Source organism: Ornithorhynchus anatinus, chromosome 1 (assembly GCF_004115215.2).
Source record: "Ornithorhynchus anatinus isolate Pmale09 chromosome 1, mOrnAna1.pri.v4, whole genome shotgun sequence".
Taxonomy (NCBI): domain Eukaryota; kingdom Metazoa; phylum Chordata; class Mammalia; order Monotremata; family Ornithorhynchidae; genus Ornithorhynchus; species Ornithorhynchus anatinus.
The window spans coordinates 2,555,567-2,572,672 of NC_041728.1; the positions used below are offsets into that span (position 1 = coordinate 2,555,567).

The 17,106-nt window shown below is 55.6% G+C and overlaps 1 protein-coding gene across 1 annotated transcript in view; it reads right to left on the reverse strand.

Moving 5' to 3' along the window:
• Nucleotides 1-7,520: 7,520 nt before the first annotated feature.
• JAG2 (jagged canonical Notch ligand 2) overlaps nucleotides 7,521-17,106 on the reverse strand; it is a 69,784-nt gene continuing 60,198 nt past the window's right edge. The window contains exons 22-27 of the mRNA XM_029049742.1: nucleotides 16,912-17,027; nucleotides 15,701-15,958; nucleotides 12,814-12,945; nucleotides 10,986-11,142; nucleotides 7,725-8,050; nucleotides 7,521-7,643 (exon numbers count right to left, since the gene is read on the reverse strand). Coding sequence (XP_028905575.1) covers nucleotides 7,521-7,643; nucleotides 7,725-8,050; nucleotides 10,986-11,142; nucleotides 12,814-12,945; nucleotides 15,701-15,958; nucleotides 16,912-17,027 — 1,112 coding nt within the window. The remainder of the gene's footprint in view (nucleotides 7,644-7,724; nucleotides 8,051-10,985; nucleotides 11,143-12,813; nucleotides 12,946-15,700; nucleotides 15,959-16,911; nucleotides 17,028-17,106) is intronic.

A 17,106-nucleotide genomic window follows, 5' to 3' on the forward strand; every position in this document is an offset into this window, starting at 1 on the left:
GCTCCCTCTCTGCTCCCCCTCCTCCCTCTGCTCCCTCCCCCTTCCCCCTTCACCTCCCCTCAGCTAAGCCCCCTTTCCCTCTGCTCCTCCCCTCTCTCCGCCCCCCCAGCACTGTGCTCATTTGTATATATTTTTATTACCTTATTCATTTTGTTAATGCGGTGTACATCCCCTTGATTCTATTTATCGTGATTATGTTGTCTTGTTTTTGTCCTTCTGTCTCCCCCGATTAGACCGTAAGCCCGTCATTGGGCAGAGATTGTCTCTATCTGTTGCCGAATTGTATATTCCAAGCGCTTAGTACAGTGCTCGGCACACAGTAAGCGCTCAATAAATACGATTGAATGAATGAATGAATGAATGAATGAATGAATGAATGAATGACACACAGGATCACCTGCCTGGGTCAGCTCCCCCGGGGCCCAGCTCCAGGGATCAGGGCGCAGTTCAGGCCCAAGTCCCCGGGGATCAAAAATCAATGCAGTCAGTGGAAAGAGTAGGGGTCTGCGAGTCAGAGGACTTGGGTTCTAATCCCAGTTCTGCCACTAGTCTGTTGTGTGACCTTTGGGAAAGTCACTTCACTTCTCTGGGCCTCAGTTTTCTCATCTGTCAAATAGGGATTAAATCCCTGTTCTCCCTCGAATTTAGGCTGTGATTCAATGTGGGACAGGGACTGTGTCCGACCTAATTCGGTACCTACACCAGCGTTTAGAACAGCTTTGACACAAAATAAGTGCTTTACAAAGATAATAAAGAAAAAAACCAAAGTTCCTCAATTGTAAAATGGGGATTCAATACCTGTTCTCCTGCTGGGAAGGTGGGCCCCACACAGGATGGGGACTGTGTCCGAACTGATGATCCTGTGGCTTCCCCAGCGCTGAAGATGGACCCTCACAACCTCTTCCAGGGTGGGTGGGCTGGTTCCTCTGGGGACCTCAATGTGGGTAGCAACTGGGGCTGGGAGTCAGAAGACCTGGGTTCCAGTCTGGATCTGCAGGGGGATCCCAGGACAAGGCACTTCAGGAGTTTGGGGGAAGGGGAGGAGGGAGAAGAAGGAAGGGAAGGAGGATTAAGCACTTTAACTGTGTCAGATTAACCCCTCTGGGCATCCACTGCATCTTTTTTTTTTTTACTAGGATTCATTAAGCGCTTACTATGTGCCAGCCACTGTTCTAAGCACTGGGGTAGATATTCATTCGTTCGATTGCATTTATTCAGTGCTTACTGTGTGCAGAGCACCGGATTAAGCGCTTGGAAAGTACAGTAGAGCAGCAAATAGAGACAATCCCTACCCACAATGGGTTCACAGTCTAGAAGGGGGGGGATGGATATCAAAACAAGTAAACAGGCATCAATATAAATAAATAGAATTATAGGTATATACACATCATTAGTAATCAGGTTGGACACAGTCCATGTACCACATGGGGCTCACAGTCTTAATCCCCATTTTGCAGATGAGGTTACGAGAGGCCCAGGGAAGTAAAATGATTTAATAATAATAATAATGTTGGCATTTGTAAAGCGCTTACTATGTGCCGAGCACTGTTCTAAGCGCTGGGATAGACACAGGGAAATCAGGTCGTCCCACGTGGGGCTCACAGTCTTCATCCCCATTTTTACAGATGAGGTAACTGAGGCACTGAGAAGTGAAGTGACTTGCCCAAAGTCACACAGCTGACAAGTGGCCGAGCCGGGATTCGAACCCATGACCTCTGACTTCAAAGCCCATGCTCTTTCCACTGAGCCACGCTGCTTCACGATTTGCCCAGGGTCACACAGCAGACAAGCGGCAGAGCTGGGATTAGGATCCAGGTCCTTCGGACTTCCAGGCCCCGTGCTCTGAAACTAGGCCACACGGCTTCTGATGATTCCATCAGCTGCATATCCCCCACAATCTTCTCCCCATCGGGCAGGGAACCTCAAACAGATACCTGCCGATCAGGTCCCGAGGAGGGGTCTCCCGGGGGGCGTCCCCCAGCTGCCTCATCACTACCTGCTCCCTTCTCCCTAGCTGGAGCCCTTGCTCCCCCACAAGCAAACCCGGCTCCCACCACGCCAACATCCCACCCTCCAGCCCGTGACTTTCTCCACCCTCCTGCCGGCCTCCCGGATTGAGAAGCAGCGAGGCTTAGTGAATAGAGCGTGGGACTGGGAGTCAGAAGGACCTGGGTTCTAATGTCGGCTCTGCCACCTTCTGTCGCGTGACCTTGGGTAAGTCACTTCACTTTTCTGCGCCTCTAGAGACCTCCTCTGTGAAATGAGGATAAGAGCATGAGCCCCATGTGGGACAGGGATTGTGTCTCACCTGATCAACGTATATCTACCCCAGTGCTTAGAACAGTGCTTGTCACGTAGCACTTAACAAGTACCCTATTATTAGGCCACACTGCCCTGTAGCCATTACCCCCTTGACTACCACCTTCTCCTGCTGCCGACCTTTGTTCTAATAATAATAATAATTAACAACTGTGGTATTTGTTAAGTGCTTATTATGTGCCAGGCACTGATCTAAGCACTGGGGTGGATACAAGCAAATAGGGGAAGATCCATTCCCTGTCCCACTGGGGACTCACAGTCTTAATCCTCATTTTACAGATGAGGTAACTGAGGCACAAGGAAGTGACTTGCTCTAGGTCACATAGGATTCAAGAGGCAGAGGCGGGATTAGAACCCAGGTCCTTCTGACTTCCAGACCTCTGCTCTAGCCACTGGACCACGGTGCTTCTCATATGTATCTGCTTATTAATTGTATCTAGCCACTCCTCCTTGGCTTATTGTACATTAGCAACCTGTATCAGCTAGTTTTCCCCCACTGCACTGTAAGGTCCCTGAGGCCAGTGGGCCTTGTCTCTTACAGTGCCGTACATGCAGGAGACACCCATTACAGTGACTAGAACACTGACCTTCATACACAGTAGGGACCCAGTACAGTCCCCTTCCCACTGCGCACAACCAACATAGTATCCAAAACGGTACCCTGGACACAACACCCAGCACAGTGCCCTGCACACAGGAGGTGCCTAGTACAGTGCCTTGCACACAGTAAATATCCAGGAGTGTCCTGCACATAGGCAACATTTACTACAGTGCTCAGCCCACAGTAACAATAACAATGATGGTATTTGTTAATAATAATAATAATAATAATGTTTGTATTTGTTAAGCGCTTACTATGTGCCGAGCACTGTTCTAAGCGCTGGGGTAGACACAGGGGAATCAGGTTGTCCCACGTGGGGCTCACAGTCTTAATCCCCATTTTACAGATGAGGTAACTGAGGCACCGAGAAGTTAAGTGACTTGCCCAAAGTCACACAGCTGACAAGTGGCCAAGCCGGGATTCGAACCCATGAACTCTGACTCCAAAGCCCAGGCTCTTTCCACTGAGCCACGCTGTTAAGCACTTACTAGGTGCCTCCCTCTGCTCTACCTCCTTCCCCTCCCCACTACACTTGTGTATATTTGTATATATTATTTATTACTCTATTTTATTAATGATGTGTATATATCTATGATTCTATATATCTATTCTGTTGGGATTGATGCCAGATTGCTTGTTCCATTTTGCTGTCTCCGCCTTTTAGACTGGGTGTCAGTTGTTGGGCAGGGATTGTCTCTATCTTTTGTCGAATTGGAAATTCCAAGCACTTAGTACAGTGCTCTGCACAGAGTAAGCGCTCGATAAATACGATTGAATGAATGAATGAAGTACTGTTCAAAGCGTTGAGCTAATTGGGAGGGGTACATTCTCTGTACCCCATGGGGCCACAGTCTTAATTCCCATTTACAGAGGAGGTAATTGAGGCACAGAAGAGTTAAGTGACTTGCCCAAGGTCACCCAGCAGACAAATGGCGGAGCCAGCATTAGAACCCAGGTCCTTTTGACGCCCAGGCCTGTGCTCTATCCTCTAGACCATGCTGTTTCCCTACAGTACCAGCCCAGTAGATTGCCCTTTATTCATTTAATCGTATTTGTTGAGTGCTTACTGTGTGCAGAGCACTGTACTGAGCGCTCGGGAGAGGACAACAATAAATAGACACATTCCCTGGCCGCATGAGCTTACAGTCTAGACTTACATAGTACATACTACAGTCACAAGACACTGTCCTGCACACAGTAGGTGTTCTGGAAACTCTGAAGAATGGATGACAGAGGGTCTCCCCAACTTTGTCATCTGCAGATCCTGGGGGAATAAGTGGGGGCAGGCCCTCATGAGTCACTGGGGAGTGGGGCCTAATGGAAAGAGCACGATTCCGGAAGTCAGAAGGACCTGGGTTCTAATCCCAGCTCTGTCACTTGTCTGCTGTGTGACCTTGAGCAAGTCACTTCACTTCTCTGGGCCTCAAGTATCAATCATCCCCTTGATTCTATTTATATCCCCTTGATTCTATTTATTGCTACTGTTCTTGTCTGTCCGTCTCCCCCGATTAGACTGTAAGCCATCAAAGGGCAGGGACCGTCTCTATCTGTTACCGATTTGTACATTCCAAGTGCTTAGTACAGTGCTCTGCTCATAGTAAGCATTCAATACATACTATTGAATGAATGAATGAAAAGTACCTCATCTGTAAAATGGGGATTAGGACTGACCCCTATGTGGCAAGGTAATTCACCTTCCTGTGCCTCAGTTACCTCATCTGGAAAATGGGGATTAACACTGTGACCCCCATGTGGCACATGGGCTGTGTCCAACCAGATTGACTTGTATCTACCCCAGCACTTAGAACAGTGTTTAACCCGTAGTGCTTAACAAAAACCATCATCATTATTATGATGATGATTATGTGAGACAGAGCCCGTGTCCAACCAAATTTCCTTGTATCTACCCCAACGATTAGAACAGTGTCTGGCACACAATAAGTGCTTAAAAAATACAATTGTCATTATTATTATTATTGTTAGAAAGCAGAGGTGGGGTAGGCAGGCAGGACCGAAAGGATCTTGCTTCTGGTGGGTCAAAGGGAAACAGATTTTCCTTCTTCCCAGATGTTCCCGTCTCTCCCGGTTCCCCCCAGCCTCCCAAACCCCTGGGCTAGGCAATGAAGACATTTAATGCGAGACGCCCCAGACGTTGTTATAAAATGATTTAATAAATAGTTTCTCTGAAAGTTAAGAACCTGTCCAACAAAATGTACTAAAACAGAAGGTCCTGCAAAGCAATGACTGCATTAAATGTAGAAAATAACGCGTTTCCAACATTCACTTGTTCAATTGGCCAGTTTTTGCTTTCTGAGCGGAGGGTGCCCCCTCCCCCATCTTCCTCCCGTCTTCCCCGCCCACAAGGGAGACCACCCCACCCGGGAAACCAGTATTCTGGGAATGGGTGCTCGCCCCCTTAAGAACAGCCTTACGGCCTCAGACGGACAGACAGACATGCAGGAGGACAGAAACGCAGCCCCCTTTTCTCCCCGCGCCCCCCGGGGTCAGCCGGCTTCGGGGGGAAACCAGGATTGGGGGGTGCTGCCCCTATTAATCCAGGCGACGGGTGAAGGAGTATAGGGGTAATGAGCAGGAGTCCTCTAGACCGTCAGCTCGTTATGGGCAGGGAGCGTGTCTGCTAACTCTTGCGCTGTACTCTCCCAAGCGCTCCGTACAGTGCTCTTGCACATAGTAAGCGCTCAATAAATACCATTGATTGATTGATTGATTGACTGAAAGAGGACAGAGAAACTCTCCCCCCACCCAAGACAATGAACTCTCCCCCGCGCTGGGCCTGGGCTGGAAGTTGCCAAGTGGGGGAGGGCGGGTGACCCCAGGGCCTTCAGGAACGCGCTAGGCCTCAGTCGGGGTCCCCGGCCTTGGCTGGGAACGGTGGGAACGGGGAGACCACCGAGGTGGGGGCGGGGAGAGGGGTCCCGGCTCTGACCCCCAACGTACGATGAGTCTGGACGGACCACCCCCCCCCCCCCCGCAACCCAGAAGAGGATTCGGCAAAACCTCCGTCCGCCCCTTCTTGGCCACCACATAAATTACAAAAGGAATGGTCTATTTCAACCAAAAACAGACAGAAATAGTTTAAGTTATTAAATCAAATATACAGAGGGATTCATTTAATATGTACATATTTACACACACGCACTTTCACAATGAGAAAATGACCAGGTCAGAAAGGAGGCCTCCCCCTGCCCTAACCCTAACCGCCCCCTCACCCCCAAGGCTGCAGGTCCTTTGACAGTTGCTATCGGAAAGTTCCGTCTCAAGGCACTTAACACATACTTCAATACTGCAAATCCTAAGAGTAAAATGAACAACAACAACAAGAAAAAACCCACCACCAAAACACGGAACGGAAACGGGATGAACGAGAGCGAATGGGAGCCCAGCTGAAAGGCCACTGTTTGAGTCTTCCACGGTATCTCTGTGTGTGTGTGTGTGTGTGTGTGTCAATGTCCCAAATTAAGGGGACAGTATTTTCTCTCTATCTCTCTCTCGCTCAAGCAGATGTCCCCGGCCCAGAGTGAGTAAGGCAGGTGTGTGGAGGAACCGGCTCGAATGGCTTGGGTCACATGAGTGTTTATGTTTGTGTGTCCATGTGCCCGAGCATGTCAGTATCCCAAGCACAGTGGAGATCTCTTTATCTCTGTCTCTTTCCTTCTCTCTCCCAGACATCCCAGAGTGGGTAAGGCAGGTGTGTGCAGAGACCGGCCCGAGCGGCTTGGGTCACGCGTGTGTTTGTGTGCGTGCCTGCGTTTGTGCCCGCAGACACGTCTGTGTCCCTAAGCACAGAGGCGAGCTCTCTCTTGCGGACGTCCCAGGGCCAGAGCAGGTAAGGCAGGTGGGTGTAAGGAGAGACCGGCCTGAGCGGCTCGGTCCACGTGTGCGTGTGTGTACGTGTGTCGGCGTCCCCAAGCACAGTGGCAATCTCTCTCTCTCGTTCTCTCGCTCTCATTCTCTCTCTCTCATCCCAGGCCCAGAGCGGGTAAGGCAGATGCGTGTAGGCCCGAGCGTCTCGGGTCACCAAAGCGCGTGAGGGGGAGGCGAGAAAACAGCTACAAAATTCACACATTTTCCTCAACCAGGAGGAGGTTCCCAGAGCCACCGTTAAATTAGAACAAGTAACAAAAGGAAATATTCTGTAAACAGTGTACAATCTCTTTGTAATAAACTTTACACGATATATTGAAAATACAGACCCACCCGCCCTCCCTCCGCCCTCCCCTCCCCCCAACCCCCCCGCCCCCGGCCCTTCCTCCTCGGCCCGACAGTTGAGTGTTTTCGAAGTAAACTTTACAAAAATAGCAACTATCAAAGAATACTCCATCTCTTTTTCACCTGACGGTCTGTGAATAATTTATACGCGGCTAAAGAAACATAGAAAATAAACATTTTTTTTTTTTTACACAAAATAAAGAAACTATAAACAGGAACGAGACTCAGCTTCTCAGTCCCTCAGTGCCGAGGGGTCCTTGTCCCCCCACACCCCTGGACCCTTGCCCCAGCCTCCCCCTGCGCCGGTCGGGGCTGAGAGCCCCCCGCTCCACCCCTTCCCCCCTCCTCCCCCGCCACCCCCGATCCCCGGCTACCCCTTCCCCACCTCCACGGGGGACACGTTCACATTCTTGACGTCCCGGTTGTCCACTTTGGGGGGCCCCGAGGGGCAGGGCTTCTTCCCGGGCGATTCCTGCGAGCGGTCCAGGGACCCCTTGGGGGCGGGGAGGGGAGGCCGAGGTTTGTAGGGGAGGAACTTCCCGCCCCCGGGGCCGCAGCGGCCCTCCTCGTCCTCTTCGTCCTCCTCGTCCTCCTCGTCGTAGTCCTCGCCCACCTCGTAGCCCCGGCCGCCGTGGTCGCCGCCGCCCCCGGGGCGGGCCCTGCGGGGCGGGCCCAGGAAGTTCCGGCACTCGTGGGGCGCGTCCTTGCTGCCGAAGGGCCGGTCGATGGGGTTGCGGATGGGGTTGAGCGGGGCCCACTGGTTGCTGGCTCCGCCATCTTCTCGCGCCAGCTGGCCCCTCTCGCGCTCTTTTCTCCTCTTGCGGGTCCACCAGACGCACAGCACGACGCAGGTCAGCCACACGGCGCTGAACACGGCGCAGAGGACCGGCACCAGGGAGTCTGAGGGCGAAGGCAGACGGAGATGGGGTCCTCACCTACGGAGGTCGGGCGGGCCCGGGTCTCCCCCGGCACCGGCCTGGGCAAACAGTCTCCTCCTCCCTCCAGTCGCCTGGGGTGACCCTGTCTTGCTCCTTTCTCTCCCCCTCCCTCCCAGGCCCCACTCCAACATCAGAGGCTGAACCAGTGCGCTAGACTGTAAGCTCGTCTTGGGCAGGGAATGTTTCTATTTATCATTACATCGTACCATCCCTAGCACTTAGTACGGTGCTCTGCACTCCTTTTACAGTGCTCCCCACAAGAGGAGAAAAGAGCACGAGAGGGGCCAGCTGGCGCGGGAAGATGGCGGGCCCAGCAACCAGTGGGCCCCTCTCAACCCCATCCGCAACCCCATCGACCGGCCCTTCGGCAGCAAGAGATGGAGTGCTCAGCAACACGGTAAGTGCTCGATAAATAGGACAATGAATGAGTGAATGAATATTCATTCATTCAGTTGCATTTATTGAGCACTTACTGTGTGCAGAGCACTGTACTAAGCACTTGAGAAAGTAAAATACAGCAGTAGAGACAATTCCTGTCCTCAATGAGCTCTAATTATGGTCTTTGTTAGGTGCTTACTACTTAGAACAGTGCTCAGTGCTTAGAACAGTTCTTGGCACATAGCAAGCGCTTAACAAATACCATCATCATCATCATCATTATTACTATTATTGTTATGTGCCAGGCACCGTACTAAGCTCCGGGGTGGATACGAGCAAATCGGGTTGGACAAAGTCCCTGTCCCACGTGGGGCTCGCGGTCTCAACCCCATTTTACAGATGAGGGAACTGAGGCACCAAGAAGTGACTCGCCCAAGGCCAAACAGCAGACGAGTGGTGGAGCTGGGATTAGAACCCATGACCTTCTGACTCCTAGGCCCGTACTCACCGGTCACTGGGGGAGAAGCAGGGATGGAGAGGGGAGAGTTGGGGGAGTGGGATGGTCCACGCTGGGTCACTGAGGGAGAGTCAGAGGTGTGGGACGGTCCGTGCTGGGTCACGGGGGGAGAGTCCCGGATGGAGAGGGGAGAGTCGGGGGTGTGGGACGGTCCGTATCAAAGAGTGAGGGGCACTACTCTCCCAAGCTCTTAGCACGGCGCTCTGCGTATAGTAAGCGCTCAATAAATACAACTGAATGGATGAAGGAGCGCCCAGGAGGACTCCAATGCACAGTTCCTTCAGGCGTCCTAGTGCTGAACCCTAAGGGCTGAACCCCCCAGGGACCCTCTGGTCCAGGCCCCTGTCCCGTTTTGGTCTCTCTCCCTCCTCTAACTGTCCATTCTGGTTTGTGGTCAGTGTGGCGGGTGCTGACCCTGGGGAGGGGGAGCCAGGATGATGTCGGCACTCCCTCAATAATAATAATAATAATAATGTTGGTATTTGTTAAGCGCTTACTATGTGCTGAGCACTGTTCTAAGCGCTGGGGTAGACATAGGGGAATCAGGTTGTCCCACGTGGGGCTCACAGTCTTAATCCCCATTTTACAGATGAGGGAACTGAGGCACAGAGAAGTTAAGTGACTCGCCCACAGTCACACAGCCGACAAGTGGCAGAGCTGGGATTCGAACTCATGAGCCCTGACTCCAAAGCCCGTGCTCTTTCCACTGAGCCACGCTGCCTCAACCCCTGACCCTCTCTCAAACACAGGGCAAGGAGGAGGTGACGGCTGCCAGGGTCCTGTTTCCTTTTCCCGTGTCCAGCGGGGGTCGGAACCTCTAGCTGGGCTACGCCCAGCCGACGTTTAGCACCTGGGAGCGTCCCTGGTTCCTTGGCCCTAGGCCCTTTGAGAGAGGTCACGCTCCTGCTCCGGGAACGGGCCCAGAATGGCCACAGGGAGCGACCAGATAGAATGTGGCTCTGGGCTTCAGGGTCCACGTGCCCGCCCCTCCCCCCGCCACTGCATTCAACTGATCGATCGACGATCGAGCCCTAGCCGAGAGCGACGCCGGCGGATCCGCTCGGGTAGCCGGATGGGCACTTGGGGGGGGGCTCAAGTCTCGTGGCCGAAGGGAAGGCGGGACAGCGCCGTGGGTCTGAGGATCCCCACGTACGACGCCTGCTCCCCCTTATCCTCCCTGCTCCCCTGGCCTCGGCCTGGTCGTGCCCAAGGGGAGAGGTCTCCTCCAGACTCTAGGTTCCTTGAGGGCTGGGATCGTTACTACCAAGTCCACCTGTCTCAAGTATCCTGTCTCAAGTGCTTAGACCAGTGTTCCACACACAATAAGCACACAATAAACACCACCGATTGCCTGACCGATTGAGGGCTGGGGGAGGGTCCCATGCCCGTCTCTCCCGCTGAGTCCAAATCTCCGCCCGTTCTGGGCCGGAGCCAGGAAACAAAACACTTCCGCCGGACCTTCCTCCCGCCAGCCGGGGGTGCAGGGAACGAGGTCCTCCATAAGGCGCCTATCGGGGGCCACCAGGCATGGGACACCTTGGACCCTGAGTCCCAGGAGGGAGGCGTGTCCACCCATCTGGCCGGCTTAGGGGTCAGTCCCTCCTGGGCACAGGGGGATGGACGGCATGCCCCTGTCACAAAGGTCGCTGCCCTCGGCCAATTTCCAAACCGTGTCAAGATCAGAAGGTAAGGGGAGTACCTTCTTGCATCGTTAGGGTGACAAGGACAGGCAGAAACTGAATCTGGAGGACGGGAGCAGGGGGATGTTGATCTGCTGGGCAAGGCAGGGGCCCTCTCACCCCCACGCTCAAAAGCCCCTCCCCAGTTAAGCCTGCTGACCCCTCCTTCTCCCCACCCCAGACTCATCTACGACCTCCTCCTCCTGCTCCACTCACCCAAATCATTATTCTATGGGTCCAGGGGGACCTTCGGCCTCTTCGGTTAGATTGGTCCTCCCCAGCCCCCCGGTGAGGACTCCCCACCCACCGGAGGCCAGGCTTACCCGTGGACGAGCTCCCCACGACGATGGTCTCCACCTTGACCTCGGTGACCGCCAGCATCACCGTGCTGTTCTGGCGCTTGGTAATGGCATTGACCAGCGTGTTGGCCGCGTTCTGGATCAGGCTGTTGTCCTGTTCGTCCTGCGACGGGCTGAAGGACTGGGACGAGGGCGGAAGGGGGATGGTCAACTGGCTGCCCGCTCAAAGGGGTCAGGCTGACCCTCCCGCAGGCTACGAACGGGGACAGCGGGGGACGCCCCCACACCCAAAACTACCTGCAGAAGCCCCAGGTGAGCCTGGAATGGTCAGTCCGGCTGGCGGTGGGGGACGGGAGGCAGCGGGCATGACAATTACTCTCCCCCTTTCAAAGCCTAATCGAAGGCCCATCTCCTCCAAGAGGCCTTCCCCGACTAAGCCCCCCTTTCCTCTTCTCCCACTCCCTTCTACAGAGCCCTGACCTGCTCCCTTCATTCATCCCCCCCTCCCAGCCCCACAGCACTTATGTCCATATCTGACATTCATTTATTTCTATTAATGTCTGTCTCCCCCTGTCTAGACTGTAAGCTCGTTGTGTGCGGGGAAAGTGTCTGTTATTGTTCTAGTGTACTGTCCCAAGTCTTCAGTACAGTTTTCTGCCCACAGTAAGCACTCAATAAATACGAGTGAATGAATGAATGAACAGATGGGTCGGAGAGCTCAGTCTGGTCAGGGGGCACCGGCTGGGGCAGTGGGTCCAGCTCGGGCGGGGGTGAAGAGGGGGAGGGTCAGCCAGAAAGGCCCGGCCTGGCCGGGCCCCACCCAGCAGCTGCATCCGCCCAAGTCCCCGCCAGCTCCCCTCCGGGGCGGGGTGGGGCGGGCTGGGCCTGCAGCCAGACGCCCCTTCCTGTCCGCCGGGGGGCTCCCTCCAGGCTAAGATCAGGCCGGGCCGGAGGGCTCGGAATCACGTCAGCTGACCGGGCTGGCTATTTATAGTGGGCGACAGAGACCGGTCTCCGGGGGAGGGCTGGCAGGGTCTCCCTGGGGCTCCGGGGCGTGGCGGGCACGCCAGGGGAGCGAGGGCCAGGGCCGAGCCCACCACGCCCGCTCCAGCCGGCTCTCCTTCCCCTTCGCCTTCCCATGGGACCCAGGGCCGTTTCCCAGAACGAGCACTGGGACCGAGGAGGAGGAGGACGTGGCCAGCCCATCCCCCGCCGATCATTTGGGCAGAATTTCCGGAGGCCGGACCCCCTGGGGCCCCAGCCCAGACTGACCCCTAGCCTGCGACACACCAGCCGGCAACCCGCCCAGGCTCTTCTGCCTGGCCCGGCCTCGGGCCACTTTCTCCAGGAAGCCCTCTAGGGTTATAACTGCTCCAGCTCTCTGATCGGCCGGCACCATCCATCACGCCCTGCTTCTCTCCGTGTATCTGCATCAGCGAGGGCCGGCTGTGCATCCCTCCCATCTCGTCCCACCCCGGGCCGGGGCCGTGGGCAGGACTGTGTCCGCTCTCCTGCGGGGAGCCCGCCCCCTGCCCGCCGCCAGCTCAGGATGGGATGGGGGACGAACCGCACCCGGAATGTAAATGACCGCGTAGGCCTCCACACCCCCTCGCCAACCCAGAGGCCACTGCCCGGCGCCCACGGGCTTCCGGTTCAGCCGAGGCAGGGGGCCGGTCTGTCAGGAACCATTAGGGTGTCTGCGGCCCGGCTGGCTCCGGACAGGCCAGACGCCTGGGCCCAGAGTGGGTGGGAGGGGGGAGTGCCGTCCCGAGCTGGGATGGAGGGGCGGTCTCCCGTGGGGAACCCACGGCCCCCCGCTCCCCAGCCACCCCCAAGCCGCTGTAAGACTCACGATGGCGACTTCCACCGCGTTCTCGGTGCTGTGGGACAGGTCGCAGAACACCACCAGCATCCGCTCCCGAGACACGGTCCGGGCAGCTGGCAGGTAGCGGATGTCACTGCAGATGTTTTCCACCGTGACTCCCTGGGCCGGGGGAGGAAGGGAGAGGGAAACCGATTTAGGGAGGGACACGGGTAGGAAATACTGCCCAACGCTGGGTCCATGGCTATCACCCCTAGGACCACCACCGGCCTGAGACTCTGTGTACAGGCCCCTACTGTGTGCAGAACACTGTGCCACACCCCAAATGTATCCAGGGCACTCTACCAGGTGCCTATTCTTTCCAGAGCACAGTGCAGGATGCCCACTGTGTCCAGAGCGCCGAGCCGGATGCCTACTGTATCCAGAGAACTGTGCCAGGCACCTACTGTGTCCAGATCACTCTATCAGGACCCTATTATGTTCAGATCACTGTTTCGGGGCTCCTACTGTGTCCAGAACACTGTGCCGAACACCTATTGTGTCCATAGCACTATATCAGGTGCCTACTGGGTGTAGAGCACTGGATCTGGGACTGAAGAACACATATTAAGAGTAATTAGACTGTGAGCCCATTGTTGGGCAGGGACTGTCTCTATCTGTTGCCGAATTGTACATTCCAAGCGCTTAGGACAGTGCTCTGCACAGAGTAAGCGCTCGATAAATACAACTGAATGAATGAAAAGTCACAATTCCTTCCGTTGATGACTTGATGACCCAGGGGTGGAAATTAAAGCCCGCAAATGGCCAAAATACGATCGGAAGAGCGTGTGAGAGCGCGGGAGAGAATGCACACACATTTAGAGAAGCAGCATGGTTTAGTGGATACGGCACGGGCCCGGGCCTCAGAAGAACCAAGATTCTACTCCCATCTCAGCCGTATGTCTGCTGTGTGACCTTGGGTATGTCACTTCACTTCTCTGGGCCTCAACGATCTCATGTATTAAATGGGGATTAAGACCGGGAGCCCCACGTGGGACAGAGACTGTGTCCAACTCGATCAGCTCGTATCGACCACTGCACTTCCAACAGTGTTTGGCCCGTAGTAAACGCTTAACAGGTACCATCATCATTATGATTATAAACAGGGAACCCTCTGGATCCGTGACAGACAAAGCTTCTCCCCTAAGTGCTAAGGCCATCGATGGGGTGAGCAGCAGGGCCGGGCCGGGGAGGGAAGGTGGTCAGTGGGTGGGCGGCAGAGCCTTAGGGCCGGACCGGGGAGGGGAGCAGGTGTGTAAGATGGGGAGCGCGGCTGGAGAGCCTCAAAGCCAGCGGACGGGAGTCCCTGCTTGATGCAGAGGGAGGTGAGTGATCCCTGGTGGGGGGACTCGGAGGAGGGGGAGGGACCGGGACACCCGACTGGCATTCGATGAAGATGAGACAAGCACGTGGCGGAGGATCGGGGGACGAAGAGGTCTCCCGCTTGAACTGCGGCAGGAGAAACTGCAGTAGGATACAAGGAAGAACTTCCTAACTGCTAGGGCCTGGCAGGGGGGAGTGGCGTGGTGTGCTATGGTTTTCTGTGTGTGTGTGTGTGTGTGTGTTTCTAGGCTGTGGCGTCTCCACCTCTGGGAACAGACATGGGGAAGGAAGCAGTCTGCCCCGGCCCGGAGGCATCAGGATTCATCTATCCTGGAGACAGAGGGAAAGCCCACGTGACTTCTCGGGGTCACCACTCCCAGCCCTGGGGGGCCGCAGGCTCTGTAGGGCCAGCAGAGCCCAGGCACCAGATGGGCACATTCCCGAACGCCCCTCCCCGGAGATGTCCGCCTCACAAAGCTGAACCGCGTCGGCTCCATCCCCACAAAATGGGGCCCTCGGTCGGCGGGCTGGGAACTCGATCAACGGAATTTCATTTCGGACAAGGAACGTGACTACCAACCCTGTTGTATGAGACTCTCCCAACTGCTTCGTACAGTGCTCTGCACACAGTAAGTGCTCAATAAATATAATCGATTGATATTCCCTTAATGCTTACTCCAAGGGGAGCACTGTACTACTGAGCACTTATGCGATGGTCCTGGAGCATGGGCTCAGATCCCTGAGGGCTGGCGGGCACCTGCTCTGCCTTGGGTCCAAGCTGGGGCCTAAGTCATCGATACAGAGCTTCTGGCCGGTCCCCGGGGGACCGGCGGATCCTGAAGAGATCCTCTCCTCCTGAGGGAGGGGTCCCGTGAGGCAGAGACACGATTCGTCCCCTTTAGGACAGTGCAAGGCTGGGGTCTCTCTCTCAAATGGCCCGGTAGTTCGGTCCTCTGCCCCCTTCAGAGGCTAAGCATCTCGAGCACTGCCTGGCACAGGCCCAGCCAGACAGTCCACGCCCACTTAGCACCCAGCACGCAACCAGTCAGTCAGTGCCTGGCCTGTAGTGCCAGCTCCAAGGCTTTGCATCCTGGAGATCCTTGCACCAGAGATAGATCGATTAGACTGTAAGCCCGTCAATGGGCAGGGACTGTTTCTATCTGTTACCGATTTGTATATTCCAAGCGCTTAGTACAGTGCTCTGCACATGGTAAGCGCTCAATAAATACCATTGAATGAATGAATGAATCTCCAGCACCCCCTCCTCCTCCCTCACCCACCCCTCCCATCCTCTAACCCCACTCATGGTCAGCTAATTCTTTCCGCCGCCTAACCTCAATCCCTCCTGCTGCAATCTAAGCTCAGTTCCTAGCATTCAGCCCTCGGGGAAACCAGAGGTCCCAGGCACCACCCTCTGCGGGGCATCCCACACAGGAGGAAAGATGTGTTTCTTTCCCTACCTCCCCGGGACCCCCACCCAGGCCGCCCCCACCAACCCTTTCAGCCTCCCCGGGGAGCAGAGGTGGGGGCACGGCCGGCCAGACGCCGCTCTCACCTGGGGCACCTTGTCCCGGTTGAAGATGAGGGTGACGCGAGCACAGTTGTTGTCCAGGAAGCCGGAGTTGGGCTGGCACTTGGTGCCGGCGGGCAGGGGCTCCGTGGCGACGGCGGGCCCGCACTGGCCCCAGGCTTCACAGGGTGGCTGGAAACACTTGGGGTAGCCCTCCTCGCGGCACTCTTGTCCCGGGGGGCACTGGTCGCGGCTAAAGTCCGGCGGCCGTGGCAGCAGGCAGGGCTTCTGGCCGCACCAAACCTGGGGAGGAGGGAGACGGGAGGAGGCCCTGGGGTCACAAGGCCTTGTGAGGACCACCCGCCCGGTATCTCCAGCCCTGCCTCCGGGGAAGAACTGTGCCCGGGGTCACCGGGGCCCAGAGAGGGTGAGCGACTTGCCAAAGGCCACAGAGCAGGGGCGGGATAAGAATCCGAGTCCTCCCAATTGGCCCGCTTCAAGATGCTGACGCCTGGGCCACCCTGTCCATTCAGGGGCAAATGAAATAATGATGATAATAATAATAATAATGATGATCATGTGGCAATTAATGGTATTCATGGCATTTAAGCACTATGTGCCAGGCACTGTACTAGGCACCGGAATGAATACAAGCAAATTGGGTTGGACACCGACCCTCTCCCATGTAGGGCTGCCAGTCTCACTCCCCATTTTACAGATGAGGGAACCGAGGCCCAGAGAACTGAATAATAACGTTGGTATTTGTTAAGCGCTTACTATGTGCAGAGCACCGTTCTAAGCGCTGGGGGAGATACAGGGTGATCAGGTTGTCCCACGTGAGGCTCACGGTTAATCCCCATTTTACAGATGAGGTAACTGAGGCACAGAGAAGTGAAGTGACTCGCCCACAGTCACCCAGCTGACAAGTGGCAGAGCCGGGAGTCGAACCCATGACCTCTGACTCCGAAGCCCGGGCTCTTTCCACTGATGACTTGCCCAAGGCACACAGCAGACAAGTGGTGGAGCCTGGATTAGTACCCATGACCTTCTGACGCCCAGGCCCGTGCTCTCACCACTACATAAAGGGGTCCTGTCCCAGATTTGCAGATGCTCACTGTCCCCGCATGGTCCCATGTCTCGGTCCAGACTCACCCACGCCTCCAGATCCCACAGTTCTAACCAGAATCCTGATCTTGGGCCGGACCGGATCAACCGCCCCCGTGACAAAATCCCCGGGCCAGTTCACCTGGCACTACCTTGGTGCAGTCGACGCGGCCATCCAGACAGTGGCAGGAATTGCAGGCTTCGCTCCATCGGCTCCCGTGGGGGAACGGGGTCCCCCGATATCCGCATGACTTCCCAAATCCGATCACTGGAGGACGGACGGGAGAGAGGGAGAGGGGGAAGGTTTAGCCCCATAATAATAACAGTAATAATGAGGACGGTGGTAT